We start from the raw sequence: 17,000 nt of genomic DNA on the forward strand, positions 1-17,000 counted from the left end.
ATATATATATATATATATATATATATACGTTCCCGTAACCTAGCGGTTCGGCAAACAACCCAATAGAATAAATACCGATTTTGAAAATAAGTACTGAAGATTGATCTCTTCGACAAGCCCCTCCAAGGTAATGGATGTAACTCAATGACAAACAAGTAAAAGATAATGATGTATGTACACACAGTTATTTCAAAAGTAAATAGACATCATTTTTGAAAAATTTATTTCAGTTTACAATATCGGGTTCTTTGATGTTTTTAAATACCTAATCTGGTATTTAGTAAACATGCCTTGTGTAGTTATTAATGATTTAACCCCTTTGGACATCGTACTAACGGCCAGTATCTGCAAACTTAAAATGTTATAATGAGGGTGTCTATTTACTTTTGAAATATGTGTGTGTGGAGGCGCAATAGCCCAGTGGTTAGGGCAGCAGACTCGCGGTAATAGGATCGCGGTTTCGATTCCAAGACCGGGCCCTGTGAGTGTTTATTGAGCGAAAACACCTAAAGTTCTACGAGGCTCCGGCAGGGGATGGTGGCGAACCTTGCTGTACTCTTCCACCACAACTTTCTCTCACTCTTTCTTCCTGTTTCTGTTATATCTGTATTTCAAAGGGCCAGCCTTGTCACACTGTGCCACGCTGAATATCCCCGAGAACTACGTTAAGGGTACACGTGTCTGTGGAGTGTTCAGCCACTTGCATGTTAATTTCACGAGCAGGCTGTTCCGTTGATCCAATCAACTAGAACCCTCGACGTCGTAAGCGACGGAGTGCCAACAACAATGTGTGTGTGCGTGTATCATTGTGTATGTGTTTGTCCCCCGCTTGACAACTGCAGAAAGAACCCTCAAATGTGGCATAACAAGCACTTGACTGGAACCCGCAGGGGAACAGGAAGCGAGGACGCCCGAAGCAGTCATGGAAGCGGAGCATTTTTGGACGAGCTCAGGACCACCTGCCTGACATGGGAAGCAGCCAAGAAACACGCCAGTGACCGCAAAAAGTGGAAAATAACTGTTGAGGCCCATTGCTCCACAAGGGGCAAAAAGGATTAAGAAGACGCGTTCGCTCGATTTGCCAGAAGTAAACACACCCTTAATCAACCTCCCACACCTACACCGTTAAACACATATCCAACATCACACACATTTGAAACAGCATACACATTTACTTACGCACACACACTCACACTGATATTCTATTTCACTCACACACCAGCATCCACAGTTCCACTTGATATTCACACTCGCAGTAACCAGTTCGTCTACATTTCCAAATATCTACTACTTTTGTTACCTCTATTTCACCTACACGGCCTTTTTTGCATGACAACGCATAAACTCACAACAGCACACAGACACACTAAAGTACACATACACAAACACACAATAGTACGCACACAAACAAAACAGCACATGCATACATATGCATACACACATACCAGAAAGCCTTACTCACACACATTAACAGAAAACAAGCATACACACTTACACATGTCACAAAAACACACACACACACTGTATACACACATTAGCTTCATAAACACACACACACACAGCCTCATACACACACATATAACCAAAAAACAAGGACATACAGACACACCTAATAGCTTCATACACACACATACAAACAATAGCTTTTTAGTGGAAAGTGGGTTATACATCTTTAGATTGTATACCTGACTTCCTACTCTAAAATTAAGAATATAACGGAACGCTGAACTCCAGACTAAACAACTTAAACAACACTTTATTTAGGTGGTAAATATGTACATCATTAGTTCTTGTTGTTACAGCTTCTGTGTGTATGAGCATAGTTGTTGGGACGTTGTTCTGTAGTTGTGAGCGAGCTGTCTTGTGTAAGTCCGAAAAATGTAGAGACAGCTTTAGCACACGTGCATGCTCATGGTCGGCCGACCGTAAAAGAGAAAGAATTGAGCGGGAAACACTTGCTTGTTTAATTCTACGCATGCGCAGGCGTTACTACAGCTTCATAGATACACACACATGCATATGCCTTGCCACTTGTTGTTCTCCTTGCCACGTGCCAAAGGCAACCACTTTACTACTTCTGGTCACTTCAGCATACAGTGGCTGTTTGATGGAAACAAATGTGTTCTCTTTCTCCATTTTTTCTCTCCTTGTTTATTCTTTCAGAAGTGCTTATGCTCAAAATGTAAAACACTTTTTCTAATTTCTGCTATTTCCTGAGGATAAAACCTAAAACACTCTGTTTTTAGCATATTTGACTCTTCCCTTTCTCCAATTTTTTACCCTCCATTTCTTTTCTTTCAAAAGAGCATATACTTGAAATGTAAAACATTTTTCTTCTAATTTCTGTTATTTCCTGAGCATAAACCTTATATAATCTAGGAGAGTATTGTAGTTCGCTTGAAGCATTGTGTATTGTTTGTAAAGAATAAAAAGTTTAGAATGGTATAACAATGCACTATAAAACAAAAAATGGACTATATACCTGTTGTAATTTGGTTATCTATAGTCCGATGATATTTCGGAATTACAATTCATTCTTCAGATATTCTTTGCTGAAAGAAGATCTGAAGAAGGAATTGTAATTCCGAAATATCATCGGACTATAGATAACCAAATTACAACAGGTATATAGTCCATTTTTTGTTCTATAGTGCATTGTTATACCATTCTAAACTTTTTATTCTTATATAATCTGTTTTTGGCATATTTGGGCTCTGTTTTTTCTTTTTGTTTTTTTGTTGTTTTTTTTTTTTACAGCAGCCTAAAATGAGCATCATTATTTCTTATGAACATATATTTCTTTACCAATGACTGTTTTCTCTTTATTATCTGTAGATATCATAAAAGAATTCTTCAACAGTGAAAAATGGAATTTGTTGAATTCATCAACACACCAACTGTTGATAATGTGGTTCTTCACAAACCATTCGAGTTGTCTTTAGAAGGCACACTCTGTGTAACTGGACATCATCTTATTCTTTCTTCAAGACAAGAATCCAAAAGTGAACTGTGGGTAAGTTAACCCTTCATCATCATCATCGTTGTCATGACCATCATTATTTAATGTCTGTTTTTCATGCTGGCATGGGTTGGACAGTCTGACAGAAGGCTAGCAACCTGAAGAGCTGCACCAGGTTCTATTGTCTGTTTTTGGCATGGTTTCTATGATTTGATACTTTCCTGATGCCAACCACTTTAAAGAGCGTACTGGGTGCTTTTTTATGTGGCACCAGCACCAGTGGTATCACCAAGTAACCTGCAAGACAAAGACCTCTTAATAAGTACTAGGCTTACAAAGAATAAGTCCTGGGGTTGATTTGCTTGACTAAAGGCGGTGCTCCAGCATGGCCGCAGTCAAATGACTGAAACAAGTAAAAGAGTAAATTGGTTTTATCAACTGAATTACCTTAAAGATGGGACAATTTGTATGCTTGTGTTGCAGATTTCTGCTTGTACTTCAAGACCAAAATTTTTACGAGTCTTGGCTCATACAGCAAATTACTTGTACAATGGAGCACTTGTACTATGATGTTCTACTATATTTGTTTTTTAGAAGCGTCGAATGCGTATCATATTATATAGACAAAAAAGTAATATTTTGAACACAGTATTACTGTGAAAATAGCAAAAAAAAATTGAGTACTATCCTTGTTTGTTACCAAATTTTTGTTTTGCAAGGATAGTAATACCCAATTTTTCTTCTGTTTCCACAGCGATACAGCTTTTGAAATATTACTTTCTTGACTGATTTATTGTCTCAAGTATCGACTAACAAACCTAATTCTTATTCTGCAGTTACTTCATCGCAGTATTGACAGTGTTGAGAAGAAACTATCTGGTGCTGGTGGTACTTTAACAATTCGCTGCAAAGACTTTTCTATCATCCAACTGGAAATCCCTTTGGCTGAAGAATGCATCAACATTGCTAGTTCAGTGGAACAACTGTCAAATATAGGTAAGATTCTTGTCACCTGGTTTAACCTTTTAGCCTTCAGATTAATGTAACATTTATTCTCATTGTTCTAAATTTATCCAGCATCATCTTGTAGCTTCAAGTTTTCAATTTTATGATTGTTTATTTTTAGAATGAGATTGTTGGGCAGACATGAGAAGCCAGACCAAACTGGCTTGGACATAAAACAGGTAGAATATTTTGGACGGATACGGCCTGTTTAAATGCTAAAGGGTTAACATCACCCTCGTCAACACTGCCACTATCTGATTCTGGGAGTCTTTGAGCAGAGTCCACCCTGTTGCAAAATATTTGGATCAAGTCTGTGATCTTAGGATATTTTGATATCCTGTGTTATATTTCTTCATACTGTAAACATCTAAGATGTCTACAGTATGCTTTCTGTTTCTATAGCCACTGGCATGGCTGGGATGGAAGGTAAGATCTACCTTGGCAGAATTTGAACTCAGAACATAAAGACAGAAAAAATGCTGCCAAGCATTTTGCCCGGCGTGCTAACGATTCTGCCAGCTCGTCACCTTGTTCTTGTAGAATATCAAAAATGGAGGACACTGCTTATATGACAGTGATACTCATTTACAGTTGTTATAGGATGACAAAATAAGGAAGTACACATACACACACACACATGTAGATATCTATGATTTATATACCATGGGCTGCTTTCTGTTTGCATCCCCCAAATTTCCCCAGATGTGTTTGGACAGTCTAGAGCTATAGTAGACGTCTCTTGCACACTTGCTCATGGTGCCAAATAGTAGTATTGAACCTGAAACCATGTGATTAAGAAATGAACTTCTGAACAACACACCCATACCTGCACTTATAATTTCTTATGTAAACGAATCAAAGTATTATTTATTAATTCTTAATTCTTATTATGTCTGTAGATGATGTTGCCCTTATGTATCCTTTCTTCTACCGACCCTTGTTTGATGTCCTGGAAGATGGTTGGCAAGCTTTCCTCCCTCAAGAGGAATTTAACCGTTTCAAAGAATGTTCTGATGAATGGCGCCTTAGTTACATAAACAAAGATTACGAGGTTTGTGTTTCTTGTTCTTGTTTATCTTCAAACATTATTGTTGTTTTGTTTGTTTGTTTTGTTTTCTTTTTCTATGAAGGATTGTAGCTTACTGGTTATAGTATTCAGCTAATGATCATATGGTTGTGAGTTCATTTCCCGGTGATAAACTGAAATTGAACCAAATTTGATGACTGGCACCTATGCCAACCTTCCTTTGTTGGACACTAAACTAAGCTTGTGAAGACCTGTTGGGGCAAGTGAGATCGAAACTGAACCAAATTCAATGACTGGCATCCGTGCCAGTGGAGTGCTAACAGTGCCATTTGAGCGAGATCACTGCCAGAGCAGCAGTCTCGCTTCCGTGCCAGTGGCATGTAAAAAGCACCATTTGAGTGCGATCATTTCCAGCTTCGTCTTACTGGCACTTGTGTCAGTGGCATGTGAACAAAACATTGGATTGACTCTTGTGCAGGTGGCATGTAAAAAACACCATTTGAGCGTGGCCGTTGCCAGTACTGCTGGACTGGCCCTCGTGCCGGTGGCACACAAAAAGCACCCATTACACTCTCTGAGTGGTTGGCATTAGGAAGGGCATCCAGCTGTAGAAACTCTGCCAGATCAGATTGGAGTCTGGTGTAGCCATCTGGTTCACCAGTCCCCAGTCATATCGTCCAACCCATGCTAGCATGGAAAGCAGACATTAAATGATGATGATGATGCATTGTATCCTTGACCAAGACACTTTATTTCATATTGCTTCAGTCCACTCAGCTGCCAAAAGTGAGTTGAACCTGTAATTCAACGGGGCCAGCCTTGTCACATTGAATCTCCTTGAGAACTATGTTAAGGATGCGCATGTCTGTGGAGTACTCAGCCCACTTGCACATTAATTTCATGAGCAGGCTGTTCTGTTGATGGGATCAACTGGGACACTCATTATCGTAATCAACAGAATGCTGCGGGATCAGCCCTGATTAAGAAAACCTATGACCAAAGACATTCCAACCATGACTGTCATGTCTTTTATTCAGACATATTCATACAAATCCTGCATTCTGATAACTACTGGGCTCATGGTACTTGTTGCACCAGACCAATGCAAGTTTGAAAGACGAGAGAGTAGGACTGGCTCTTCACAAACCATGCTGACTATAATAATAAACCCTTACTGCTTGTGTGGTGGTGCCTGGTTTAGTGGTTGAAGTGTTGGACTCATGATTGTGAGTTTGCTGTTTTGATCCCTAGACCAGGTGATGTGTTCTTGAGCAAAATTCTTCATTTCACATTGCTCCAGTCCACTCAGCAAGGAAAAATTATCCTGAAATTGGGGTGCATCTAACTCTCGCCACTATAGGCTAATTATTATCCTTTTGCATATATAGGATAAAAGAGTAGAGGGCAAAGGTCCCCTTTGGTCATGAATGACCATGGGATTGCACCTAGAAAGTTCCCCTCTGAGGTACATGTCTGGGCAAGGTTGTTTATGGAAGACCAGCAGTCACCCAAGCGTACCAGCCTTTCTTCGGGAAAAGGCAAAGGCTGATACGGCTTGCCACCAGTGTCATCACAACTCATTTCTACAACTGAGTGAACTGGAGCAATGTGCAATAAAGTGTCTTGCTCAAGAACACAATACACAACCTGGTCTGGAAATCAAACTACAGTAATGTTTTCTGCTATAGCTAAGGTACTTTTGTAATGTGCTTCAATGCACTCAAAACTTTTATCTAAATATGCACTGCTGATATATGGTTGTGTTGGTTTTCCTTTTGTTTATCTTCCATGTTTGATTGAATACCATAACTGACCCCATTTCATGTTGTTTGTACCAACAGGTGTGTCCTTCATACCCTCACCTTGTTATTGTTCCGAAATCTATTGATGACATCACACTTGTTCGTGTGGCAGGCTTCAGACAACATGGACGTTTCCCTGTCCTCTGCTATTATCACAAGGATACAAAGGTAAATGTGTGGTCCAGCTCCTTTGTCTTTTAGCTTTGCATATGTGTGTTTGTCTGTGGAGGCGTAATGGTCCAGTGGTTAGGGCAGCGGACTCACGGTCATAGGATCGCGGTATCGATTCCCAGACCGGGCGTTGTGAGTGTTTATTGAGCGAAAACACCTAAAGCTCCACGAGGCTCCGGCAGGGGATGGTGGCGAACCCTGCTGTACTCTTCCACCACAACTTTCTCTCACTCTTTCTTCCTGTTTTTGTTGTGCCTGTGATTCAAAGGGTCAGCCTTGTCACACTGTGTCATGCTGAATATCCCCGAGAACTACGTTAAGGGTACACGTGTCTGTGGAGTGCTCAGCCACTTGTACGTTAATTTCATGAGCAGGCTGTTCTGTTGATCAGATTAACTGGAACCCTCGACGGAGTGCCAACAACATGTGTGTTTGTGTGTGTGTATGCATATACGTGTTTCTGTCTACACACACACACACACATTTGTTCATCTGTGCTAATTCCCTCCTTTCATCTGCCAGTCTCACTTCTATTCTCCTTTGTCGTTTCCCACTCATTTTACAGGCTGTGATGATGCGAAGTAGCCAGCCACTTACTGGAACAAATGGACGCAGATGCAAAGATGATGAAAGACTTGTCAATGCAGTTTTAGGGATTGGTCGCCGTGGTTACATCCTTGATACCCGATCTCAGGGTCATGCCAAAGCAGCTCAGGCAAAAGGTAAGTTTCTTTCTATGAACATCACTCACTCCCTATTATAATATTTAGCCCTGTAGCATTTTAACCAGTTATATCCGACCAAAGCATTCTACCTGTTTTATGCTACAGCTGATCAGATTTTGCCTCTCACACCAACCCTACAATATCATTTAAAAACTTAACAGTTACTTCATTGGGCTGTGTGTTGTGTTCTTGAGCAAGATACTTTACTTCACGTTGCTCCAGTTCACTCAGCTGTAGGAATGAGTTGTGACATCACTGGTCCCAAGCTGTATTGACCTTTGTCTTTCCCTTGGATAACATTGATGGTGTGGAGAGGGAAGGCTGGTATGCATGGGCGACTGCTGGTCTTCCATAAAACAACCTTGCCCAAATTTGTGCCTCAGAGGGTAACTTTCTAGGTGTAATCTCATAGTCATTCACAGCTGAAGGGATCTTTACTTTTTACTTCATCAAAATCACCGAGCTAAAAGATGATGCTTGGTTAATTCAAAATGATGTGAATAAATAAGAATTACTTTCGACAGAGTAATCTGAACACTAAAGAGTTGAACAGTTTCAGGGGGATCTGTAAGATGGACTGATTTTTGTTGTTGTTGCTGTTGTTTGTGTTGTCTACCCCTTATATTGTCCCAAGCATGACTTCAAACTGCATCTGGTTGTGGAACCACTTCTTAGCTATTGTTGTTCCCAGGTTTACGCTGACCTGGAGTAGCAGCACCTGTTAGAATCCCAGCTATGAGTTAATTAGCATTGAACCACTGGGAATAAAGGAGCCCTAGTTCTTATTAGAATGTACTCCTAGGAGAAGATAAACTCGTATTATAAAAACCTGAAGTATAGTTGGTTTCTGATCGTCTCAACCTCTGTTGTTCTACTGATGTTATAGGTACTTGCTCTGAAAAGTGGTCTTAGTGTTGTGTAACATTTTATCCGTTCGAAACAAATTAATTCATGCACAGGAACTTCTTGGACTCTTGGAACGTTTCCACAAACTTACCGAATTTGAGATATGGCCTTACTCGGTCATGTGTTGATTTCAACCATGCATGCACGCACGCGCGCGCACACACTCACACACACATAAGTCCAGGGTATGACTTCAAACTACATCTGGTTGTTGAACCCTGGTACAAGATCCTGGGTTTTGAGGAGTATGAAACCGTTTCTTAGCTACTATTGTTTCCAGATCTGCTCTGGCCTTGAGTAGCAGCACCTATTAGGATCCCAGCTATGAGTTAATTAGCATTGAACCCTAGTTCTCATTAGAACTTCCTTCTAGAAAAAGATAACTCATAGTTCTGTATTTAAGAGATGAGGAATTATATACATTATTTACATTTGAAGGATATTTGTCCTCATCTTGTTTGTTGTTAACACAACGTTTCAGCTGATATACCCTACATCCTTCATCAGGTGTCTTGGGGAAATTTCAAACCTGGGTTCTCATTCCTAAGGTATTTCTCGATGTTACTATTATTATTATTATTATTATTATTCAGGTCACTGCCTGGAATTGAACTTGGAATCTTGGGGTTAGTAGCCCACACTCTTAACCACTACGCCATATGCCCATGGGCATATGGTGTTGTGTTAACAACAAACAATATGAAGACAAATATCCGTGAAATGTAAATAATGTAAAGATAACTCGTATAAAAAAAAACCTGAAGTTTCATTGGTTTCTGGTCATCTCAACCTCTCTTGTGCACTGGTGTTATAGGTAATTGTTTTGAAAAGCAACTTAAGTCCTTGTCATTTAACCCTGTTCTCTGTTTCTGTTGATTCCAGGTGGTGGATTTGAACCTGAAGCTCATTATAGCCAATGGAGAAGAATCAATCAAGCCATTGACAGAAAACATGCCCTCCATGATTCCATCATCAAACTGATTGAAGGTAATCACTATTATATCTCTCTATTTCTCTCTCTCTATCTCTCTGTTCTGTCTTTTTCTTTCTCCCTGTTGCTCTCTCCCTCTCTCTGTTACCCTCTATCTCTTGTTCTCTCTCTTTCTCTTGCTCACTCTCTTGTTCTCTTTCTCTCCCTCTATCTCTCACTCTTGTTCTTTCTCTTTCTTTTACTCTCTCTATTTCTCTTATTCTCTCTCTCTCTTGCTCTCTTCTTGTTCTCTCTCTCTTACTCTTTCTCTCTCTCTCTCCCTCCCCCCTCTCTCTCTGCCTTTAGTAATGTTACTTTCTCTCTTTCTTATTTAACTGTAATTAAGAAGCTTGTATTGTCACCATGTGGCATCAGGTTTAGTCCCACTCTGTGGAACTTTAGGTAAGTGCCATCTACTATAACCCTGGGCCACCTTATGCCATGTGAGTTTTAGGAAAAAATGTGTTTGCATTAATAATTTCACACATACACACACACTTATATATGTGTGTGTGAAACCTTTAATCCAAACACATTTTTTTCTCTTTGTTTTCTTTTTTCTTTCTCTGTTTTCTTTCTTCGTTCTTTTCTGTCGAAGAGCATAGACTCAAAACATTAAATACTTTTCCAGTTTTGCTGAACATCAAACTAATACACCTTGTTTATTGTTCTCTCACTTGTCTTTGTTTTTTGTACTTTGAAATACACACACACACACACACACACATATTCAGTAACAATAATAAATTTAATTTTTCTTTGACAATTTTTAGTTTTACCAATTTTTAATATATCACTCCTGTTTAAAACCTCTTACCTACTTGACAATTGCATTTCTATCTCTGCCTTGAAGGAAGCTTTATTTCTTGGACCCATATTTTTGTGCGCAACGATATTGTTAAACCTCTGTTAACAGTACCGTATGCATGTCCTTTCCGTTTTCTTTCATGCACAGATAAATTTTTCACTCTAGACCTTAATGGTCGTAAAGACACTATATCAGTGGATAGACTAAAAAAGGCCTTCGTAGAGAAAACTGTCCATGTTCCCACTGCAGACGACACACACACACAGCATTACAAACACGGTCTGCACACCCACTTTCACATTCCATGACTACCGTTGGGATCAACCAGGTACTGAACAAGGATTCTGGATTATTTTTCTGGTTTTTTTAATTAATTTTTGAGAGCGGTCGGGTTCATTTTTAGTGTTTTCGTTTGTGAAAGTAGTCGAATTTATTTCAGATATTCTCATTTTAAAGATCATCTCTGGGTAATCATTGAGAGGACTTTGGTATTGCCTTGGCAGAGGTTTGTGCTCTCTGAATGCTCTTATTATTATTATTATTATTATTATTATTATTGATTGATTGATAAAATGTTAAACTTCTTTTTTAAAGATTCTATGTCTAGTATCTTCAATAAAGTTCTCCTTTTCCTTTCATAGCTTGTAATGATACAAGTACTTCCACAGACAAATGGTTGTCCAAATTAGATTCCAGCGGTTGGCTGAGTAACGTTAAAGATGTCATCAATGCTGCTTGTATGGTCGCCCAGTTTATCGATAAAGAAGGTAAAAACTATTATCTTACCTCTGTTTACTTTCTCTATTTATTGTATCATATCTGCGTCACCCTATGCCCTTAAAACCTGTCCTGCAATTATAATTATAACTGTGTAACAAATTTTTATCTTTTTTTTTATGTCATTTGGTCAGTAAGTGTTCTTTCCTATTTGCTTCTCTCTAGAAATCAAAGGAAGTGACTACTATTCCCTTCAAATTTTGCTTTTGTGACCTGGACAGCAATGTTTTGAAACTGACCTTTTTCCCATTACATTTCATATAGATTCATTGCTGAAGCAGAAATATCGTTATAGCAAATATTCTGCTCAATACCAGAGATTTGCCTGTCAGTTGCTTGACCTTAATCTCTTAAGCATGTCCCTTAGTGACTGACTATAAGTGCATGTCTGATCATGAGCAGGAGTTGTGAGGGAGCATCATAGTCATGTGTTGAGAGGGATTCTTTGGGTTTGAATAAATGTAACAAAAGCAAAGTTTGAAGGAAATATTAGTCATTTTCCATACTTTGTAGGGGGTCAACAAATAGGAAATAACCGTTACTACTTAAGGACAAAAATTGTGTTACATAGTGTCATTTCTTCAGCTACTCTAACTACATGCCAATTGCTTCTGTTAGGATCCTCTAGTGGACTCTGCCCCCATAACCCTCATTCTCTTTCTCTCCTCTCTTTTTGTCATGTAATAAACTCACTCTATCAATTCATATCTTCATTTGCTTTTCTTCTCCCTTCAAATACTATGGCCTGTACCTTTTATTTTATCATGTACCTCTCTAATTCCTTATCTCTATTGTACAACTCTATCTTTCTTCATACCTCTTCTCTTCTGTTATTGCTTGTGCCATCACTTTGTCTCTAACTCTTTTTTCCCATCTGTCTTTATATTTCTCTGCCTGCTTACCTGACTGCCAGTTTTGTTGGTATACTAACTACTGGCTGTTTATTTTTCTATCTCTCTTTCCACCTATTTGTTTAACTTATATAATCCACTCCATTTATTAAACCTTTCTTTCTCTTTCCACATTTCTAAAATATGGTAAACAGATAGAATCCAACACAAAATATAAGTAAATAATTTTTAAAAAAAGAAGCTTTGAGATGTCATAGTTATAAGACATCATAGGCTGAAGATAACAGCTTTGAGGTATTATAGCATTAAGATTATCATAATATTAAAATGTCACAGCTTTGAGATTATCATGGCCTTAAGATATTTTAATATATCATAACTCTAACATGTCACAAAGCTTTAAATTCTTCTGACCCAAAGATACAACCTTGAAATATTGTCTTAAGATGTCAACCTTAAGATTATCATGGCATTAAGATATCATAGCCTTGAGATTATCATGACCATAAGACATTATTGTCGTAAGATATAACTTTAACATGTCATAAAACCAAGAATTATCATAATCCAAAGATATAGTAAACTTTAAATTTCCAGATCCAAATATGTCATAGATTTTATATGTCAGAGCTTTAAGATGTCAGTATCTTGAAATACTAAAATTCTAAGATATCCTCAATTTAAAACATCTGACCCTACAGATTATTGAAAAGTTTTCAATGTGTTATATGGTTATATTATTGTTCATTAATCTTTCTCTTCAGCTGCCTCCGTTTTGGTGCATGGCTCAGACGGTTTGGACACCACTCTGCAGGTCACTTCGTTGGCTCAACTACTACTGGACCATGACTGTCGTACAGTGAGAGGGTTGGTTATCTTTTAATCTTTTATCTTTTAGTAGTTTTGGTCATTAGACTGCGGTCATGCTGGGGCACCACCTTGAAGAGTTTTTAGTTGAATGAATTGACTCCAGTACATTTTTATTAAGCCTAGGGTAAAGGGTAAAGACACCCTTTGGTCATGAATGACCATGGGATTGCACCTACAAAGTCTCTCTCTGAGGCACAAATCCAGGCAAGGTTGTTATGGAAGACCAGCAGTTGCCCATGCATTCTATTCGTCCCTCTCCATGCCCCTGATGTTATCCAAAAGAAAGGCAAACACTGGTACAGTTTGGCACCAGTGACAATGCAACTCATTTCTACAGGTGAGTGAACTGAAGCAACATGAAATAAAATGCCTTGCTCAAGAACACAACACACAGCTCGGTTTGGGAGTCGAACTCACTACCTCATGATTGCGAGCTTGATGCTCTAACCACTGAGCCAAATGGTCTGTTTTGCTGAACCACTAACTTATGGGGATATAAGCAAATCAATTCAGGTGGTAGGGGACAAATACAGACACAAAGATACACACACACATGCACACACACACACACACACACACATATGTATAAAACACACACACACACATATACACATATAAACACATACATAACATCATTGCCATCATCATCATCACCATTTAATGTCCTGTTTCATCTTACAAGTTTAATTACCTGAAAAATTATAATCCCAGACGTTTAAACACTTCATCTTTTAATTCCTTGTGTTTAGCTAAAACCCGACAGTTTCCTGTCTCTCTCAGTGGTTCGTTAGATTATCTGTTTATATTATGTAGGTTTGAGGCCCTTGTTGAACGAGAATGGTTGCAAGCTGGTCACCCATTTCAGGAAAGATGTGCCAAGTCTGCTTTTGCTATGACAAAACAACACAAAGAGGCTCCTGTATTTCTGCTTTTCTTGGATTGTGTCTGGCAGGTAAGATAGAATATTGTATCTTTGTTGATTTTTTTCCCCTTAAGGTAGAAAGCCTTGAGGGATCCTTCCTTTACTCCGTTTCACAGTGTGGTCCTACCTGTTGGGAATCTAAACTGTACCTTGCGATAAAAAGGATGCATTCTACATATTATAAGTCAGTGATCCCCAATGTGTGGCAAATGCCCCACCAAGTGGGGCCTGGGAAAATTGTGGTGTGGTGTGGGATCCAAAATTTTTATCTTTGTTTTCAGTGGGACATGGAATTGTGAAAATCTCTCTCTCACAGCAGACATACTACACCTATTCTCAGCCTAGCCAAACCAATCCGTCCTGTGTGAAGACTGTTTGCTACAGTATAACAGTATTCTAATGTCCTAGTGTGGATATTTTTTAAAGGAAAGTTTATAATTATGAAATATTCTTTTCTACTCTAGGCACAAAACCTGAAATTTTTGGTGAGTGGTGGTGGTGGAAAGGGGTGGTGGCAGTCGATTAGATCAACTTCAGCACACAACTGGTATTTAATTTATCGACCCCGAAAGAATGAAAAGCAGATTGACCTCAGCGGAATTTGAACTCTGAACATAAAGACAGACGAAATACCGCTAAGCATTTCACCTGGCGTGCTAAAAACAGACAGGTGTGAGAAGTGCACTGAATAATAGACCAGCAGAAGGAGATGTTTTCCTTGGGTTGAATGGCAGTATTGTCATCTCTTGGAGGATAGCCACATTAAAGTGGCCATAGGCAATACCAAAATAAAGTATGCCCCACCGGTGAGGCATACACTTTTCTGGAAGGTTATATAAGGGTTTGGGGTAAAGCAGATTGGGAAACACTGCTATAAATTTTCCTTGCTATCTGACCTGGACATACTGCAGCAATAGATTGCTGAAAGGCAACTCAAGATGGCTGTGGACAAGTGCACCTCTTGGAACTTTCCTACTTCCTTTGCAACACTAACCTTAAGAAGTTTGCTGGTGAATGTTACCTAGACATTATTGTCAATAATGATCTGTGTTGGATGAATTACATTTCTAAAATTGGCGAAAAAGCCTTTTTTCAGAAGCTCACTGGCTATCTATGGCTATGGTATGTCCGCACATACAGTTTGTGTCTCCTTCAATCAGGAATCCCTATCTTGTTAAAACAGTGATGGGGCACAAACACAGACATAAAGACACAAACACACACACACACATGTATGCAATGGGCTTCTTTCAATTTCTGTCTACTGAATCTACTCACAAGGCTTTGGTCAGCACGAGTGGGACTGAACCTGGAACCATGTTGTTGAAAAGCAAACTTCTTACCACACAGCCACACCTGAACCTACATTTGCCAACAATATAGATTTGTATGCTTTTGTGCACCATGCATCCAAATGAGAAGATCTCTCAATGCAAATACCGCAGTTTGCGGCGTTCTAACAAAATACCCACTTTGAGTTGGATATAAAGATTGCCTTTTGGTATTTATACTGCTTCTGTCCCTAAATGATTATAATTTCTTTATGTGTTATAGATATGGCAACAATTTCCATGCTCTTTTGAATTCAATGAAGATTTCCTCCTGCTGTTATTTCAGCATGCTTATGCTTCACAGTTCGGTGAGTAAAGCAGTTAATTTATATTCACTCAAATTATTATTCACAAATTAGTATTAATGTATTGAGTATTAAAAAAGGCAGTATTAAATTAAAATAGTCTTCTATGTATCTTAATGTATATACACTGCTGATAGGCCAGTGACTGCAGTATTTATCCTGATATAACATCTCTTATAGATTTGCTATTGCGTTTTTATCACAGCATGTCTATAAGAAGTGTTACCCTCAGGATAGATACTGCTGTAGCTGGCCTGGCAACAGTGTATATACATTAAGCATTATGCATGGATGATCATTGTATTGTGATTGCTCTACTCCTCAGTTAACTCTAAATGTTTTCCCCACTCTACTTTTAAAACAAAAATTGCATATCTGATATTTCTTCGATTAGAATAGTGATTAATCCTTTAGCGTTTAAACCGGCCAAATCTGGCTCAAATATTTTACATGTTTAACATTCTGAAAATAAGCAATCGCATCATTGTAGCTTTGAGATTTCAATGATGTGATTGTCTATTTTTAGAACAACATTGCAGGGTAGGTATGAGAGATCAGATATAGATGATTGAACTCTTTAGCATTCAGATTACTCTGTCAAATGTACTGCTTATTTTTCTCATTGTTTTGAATTAATCATCATTACCTCATTAGCTTTGTGATTTTGATGGTGTGAGTGTGTATTTTTAGATTGACATTGCAGGGTAGATATGAAAGGTCATATCTAGTCAGTTTGAGCATAAAACAGATAGAATATTTGGGACGGATATGGCCAGTTTAGTAACGAGAAAATTCTTTTATTAAATACACCATTATTATTTTTCTCAAAATTCATTGAAACAATGGCAGTCTATTTTAACAGAAATAGGACAACAAAAGTGTTAATGGTTAATGTGAATGTCATCTTGGTGAATTATTCTTATTTTCATATTTGAATTATTTTTGACAACTTTTGACAATGCATTACATTTTCTCTTGTTTCTCTCCTCAAGGGACATTCTTGTGCAATAATGAGTTTGAAAGGAAGAACCATGAACTTGTAACAAAAACTGTATCATTATGGTAAGTCAAGTGGTGTCTTCACAATGCAGCACAACACAACACACATTCACATGCATGTGTACAGGCACACACATGCACACTCTCTCTCCTGTTGCCAACACTCACCTATTTCTAATCAAGCTAATTTTTCCCACATGACCAGACATGTTTTCCATGGAAGACCAGAAATGATAATATGCATTTACAAGTAACATATATGTATGTGTGTGTGTGTGTGTGTGTGAGAGAGAGAGTAAAAATAAATACAAAAAAAGGGTTTTGTATGATCGTGTATAGAGGAATATATTATTTTATTGAAAAGAGTTCTAACTCTGTCTGTTTTTTATGTTTTATTTATATTCTTGTAAAATTAATGTGGGATATAGAATATGGAATATATAATATATAATATAAAAATGGATGGTACAATGAAATGAAGTATTGAATGTCTTATTGAATATATGGAATATGTCTTATTGAATATATGAAATATTGAGTGTTCAATATAAAGGATTAAATATATAAAGGCA

At 38.2% G+C, this 17,000-nt stretch overlaps 1 protein-coding gene across 1 annotated transcript in view; it reads left to right on the top strand.

The window, feature by feature from the left end:
• The window catches only part of LOC106878797 (myotubularin-related protein 9), a 43,527-nt gene that overhangs the window by 1,459 nt on the left and 25,068 nt on the right, over positions 1 to 17,000 (top strand). Inside the window, exons 2-12 of the mRNA XM_052976145.1 lie at positions 2,836 to 3,013; positions 3,796 to 3,955; positions 4,864 to 5,015; positions 6,833 to 6,961; positions 7,530 to 7,686; positions 9,478 to 9,582; positions 11,015 to 11,140; positions 12,766 to 12,868; positions 13,685 to 13,823; positions 15,348 to 15,432; positions 16,422 to 16,491. Coding sequence (XP_052832105.1) covers positions 2,867 to 3,013; positions 3,796 to 3,955; positions 4,864 to 5,015; positions 6,833 to 6,961; positions 7,530 to 7,686; positions 9,478 to 9,582; positions 11,015 to 11,140; positions 12,766 to 12,868; positions 13,685 to 13,823; positions 15,348 to 15,432; positions 16,422 to 16,491 — 1,373 coding nt within the window. The 5' untranslated portion in view covers positions 2,836 to 2,866. The remainder of the gene's footprint in view (positions 1 to 2,835; positions 3,014 to 3,795; positions 3,956 to 4,863; positions 5,016 to 6,832; positions 6,962 to 7,529; positions 7,687 to 9,477; positions 9,583 to 11,014; positions 11,141 to 12,765; positions 12,869 to 13,684; positions 13,824 to 15,347; positions 15,433 to 16,421; positions 16,492 to 17,000) is intronic.

Source organism: Octopus bimaculoides, chromosome 23, assembly GCF_001194135.2.
Source record: "Octopus bimaculoides isolate UCB-OBI-ISO-001 chromosome 23, ASM119413v2, whole genome shotgun sequence".
In the NCBI taxonomy this organism is placed as follows: domain Eukaryota; kingdom Metazoa; phylum Mollusca; class Cephalopoda; order Octopoda; family Octopodidae; genus Octopus; species Octopus bimaculoides.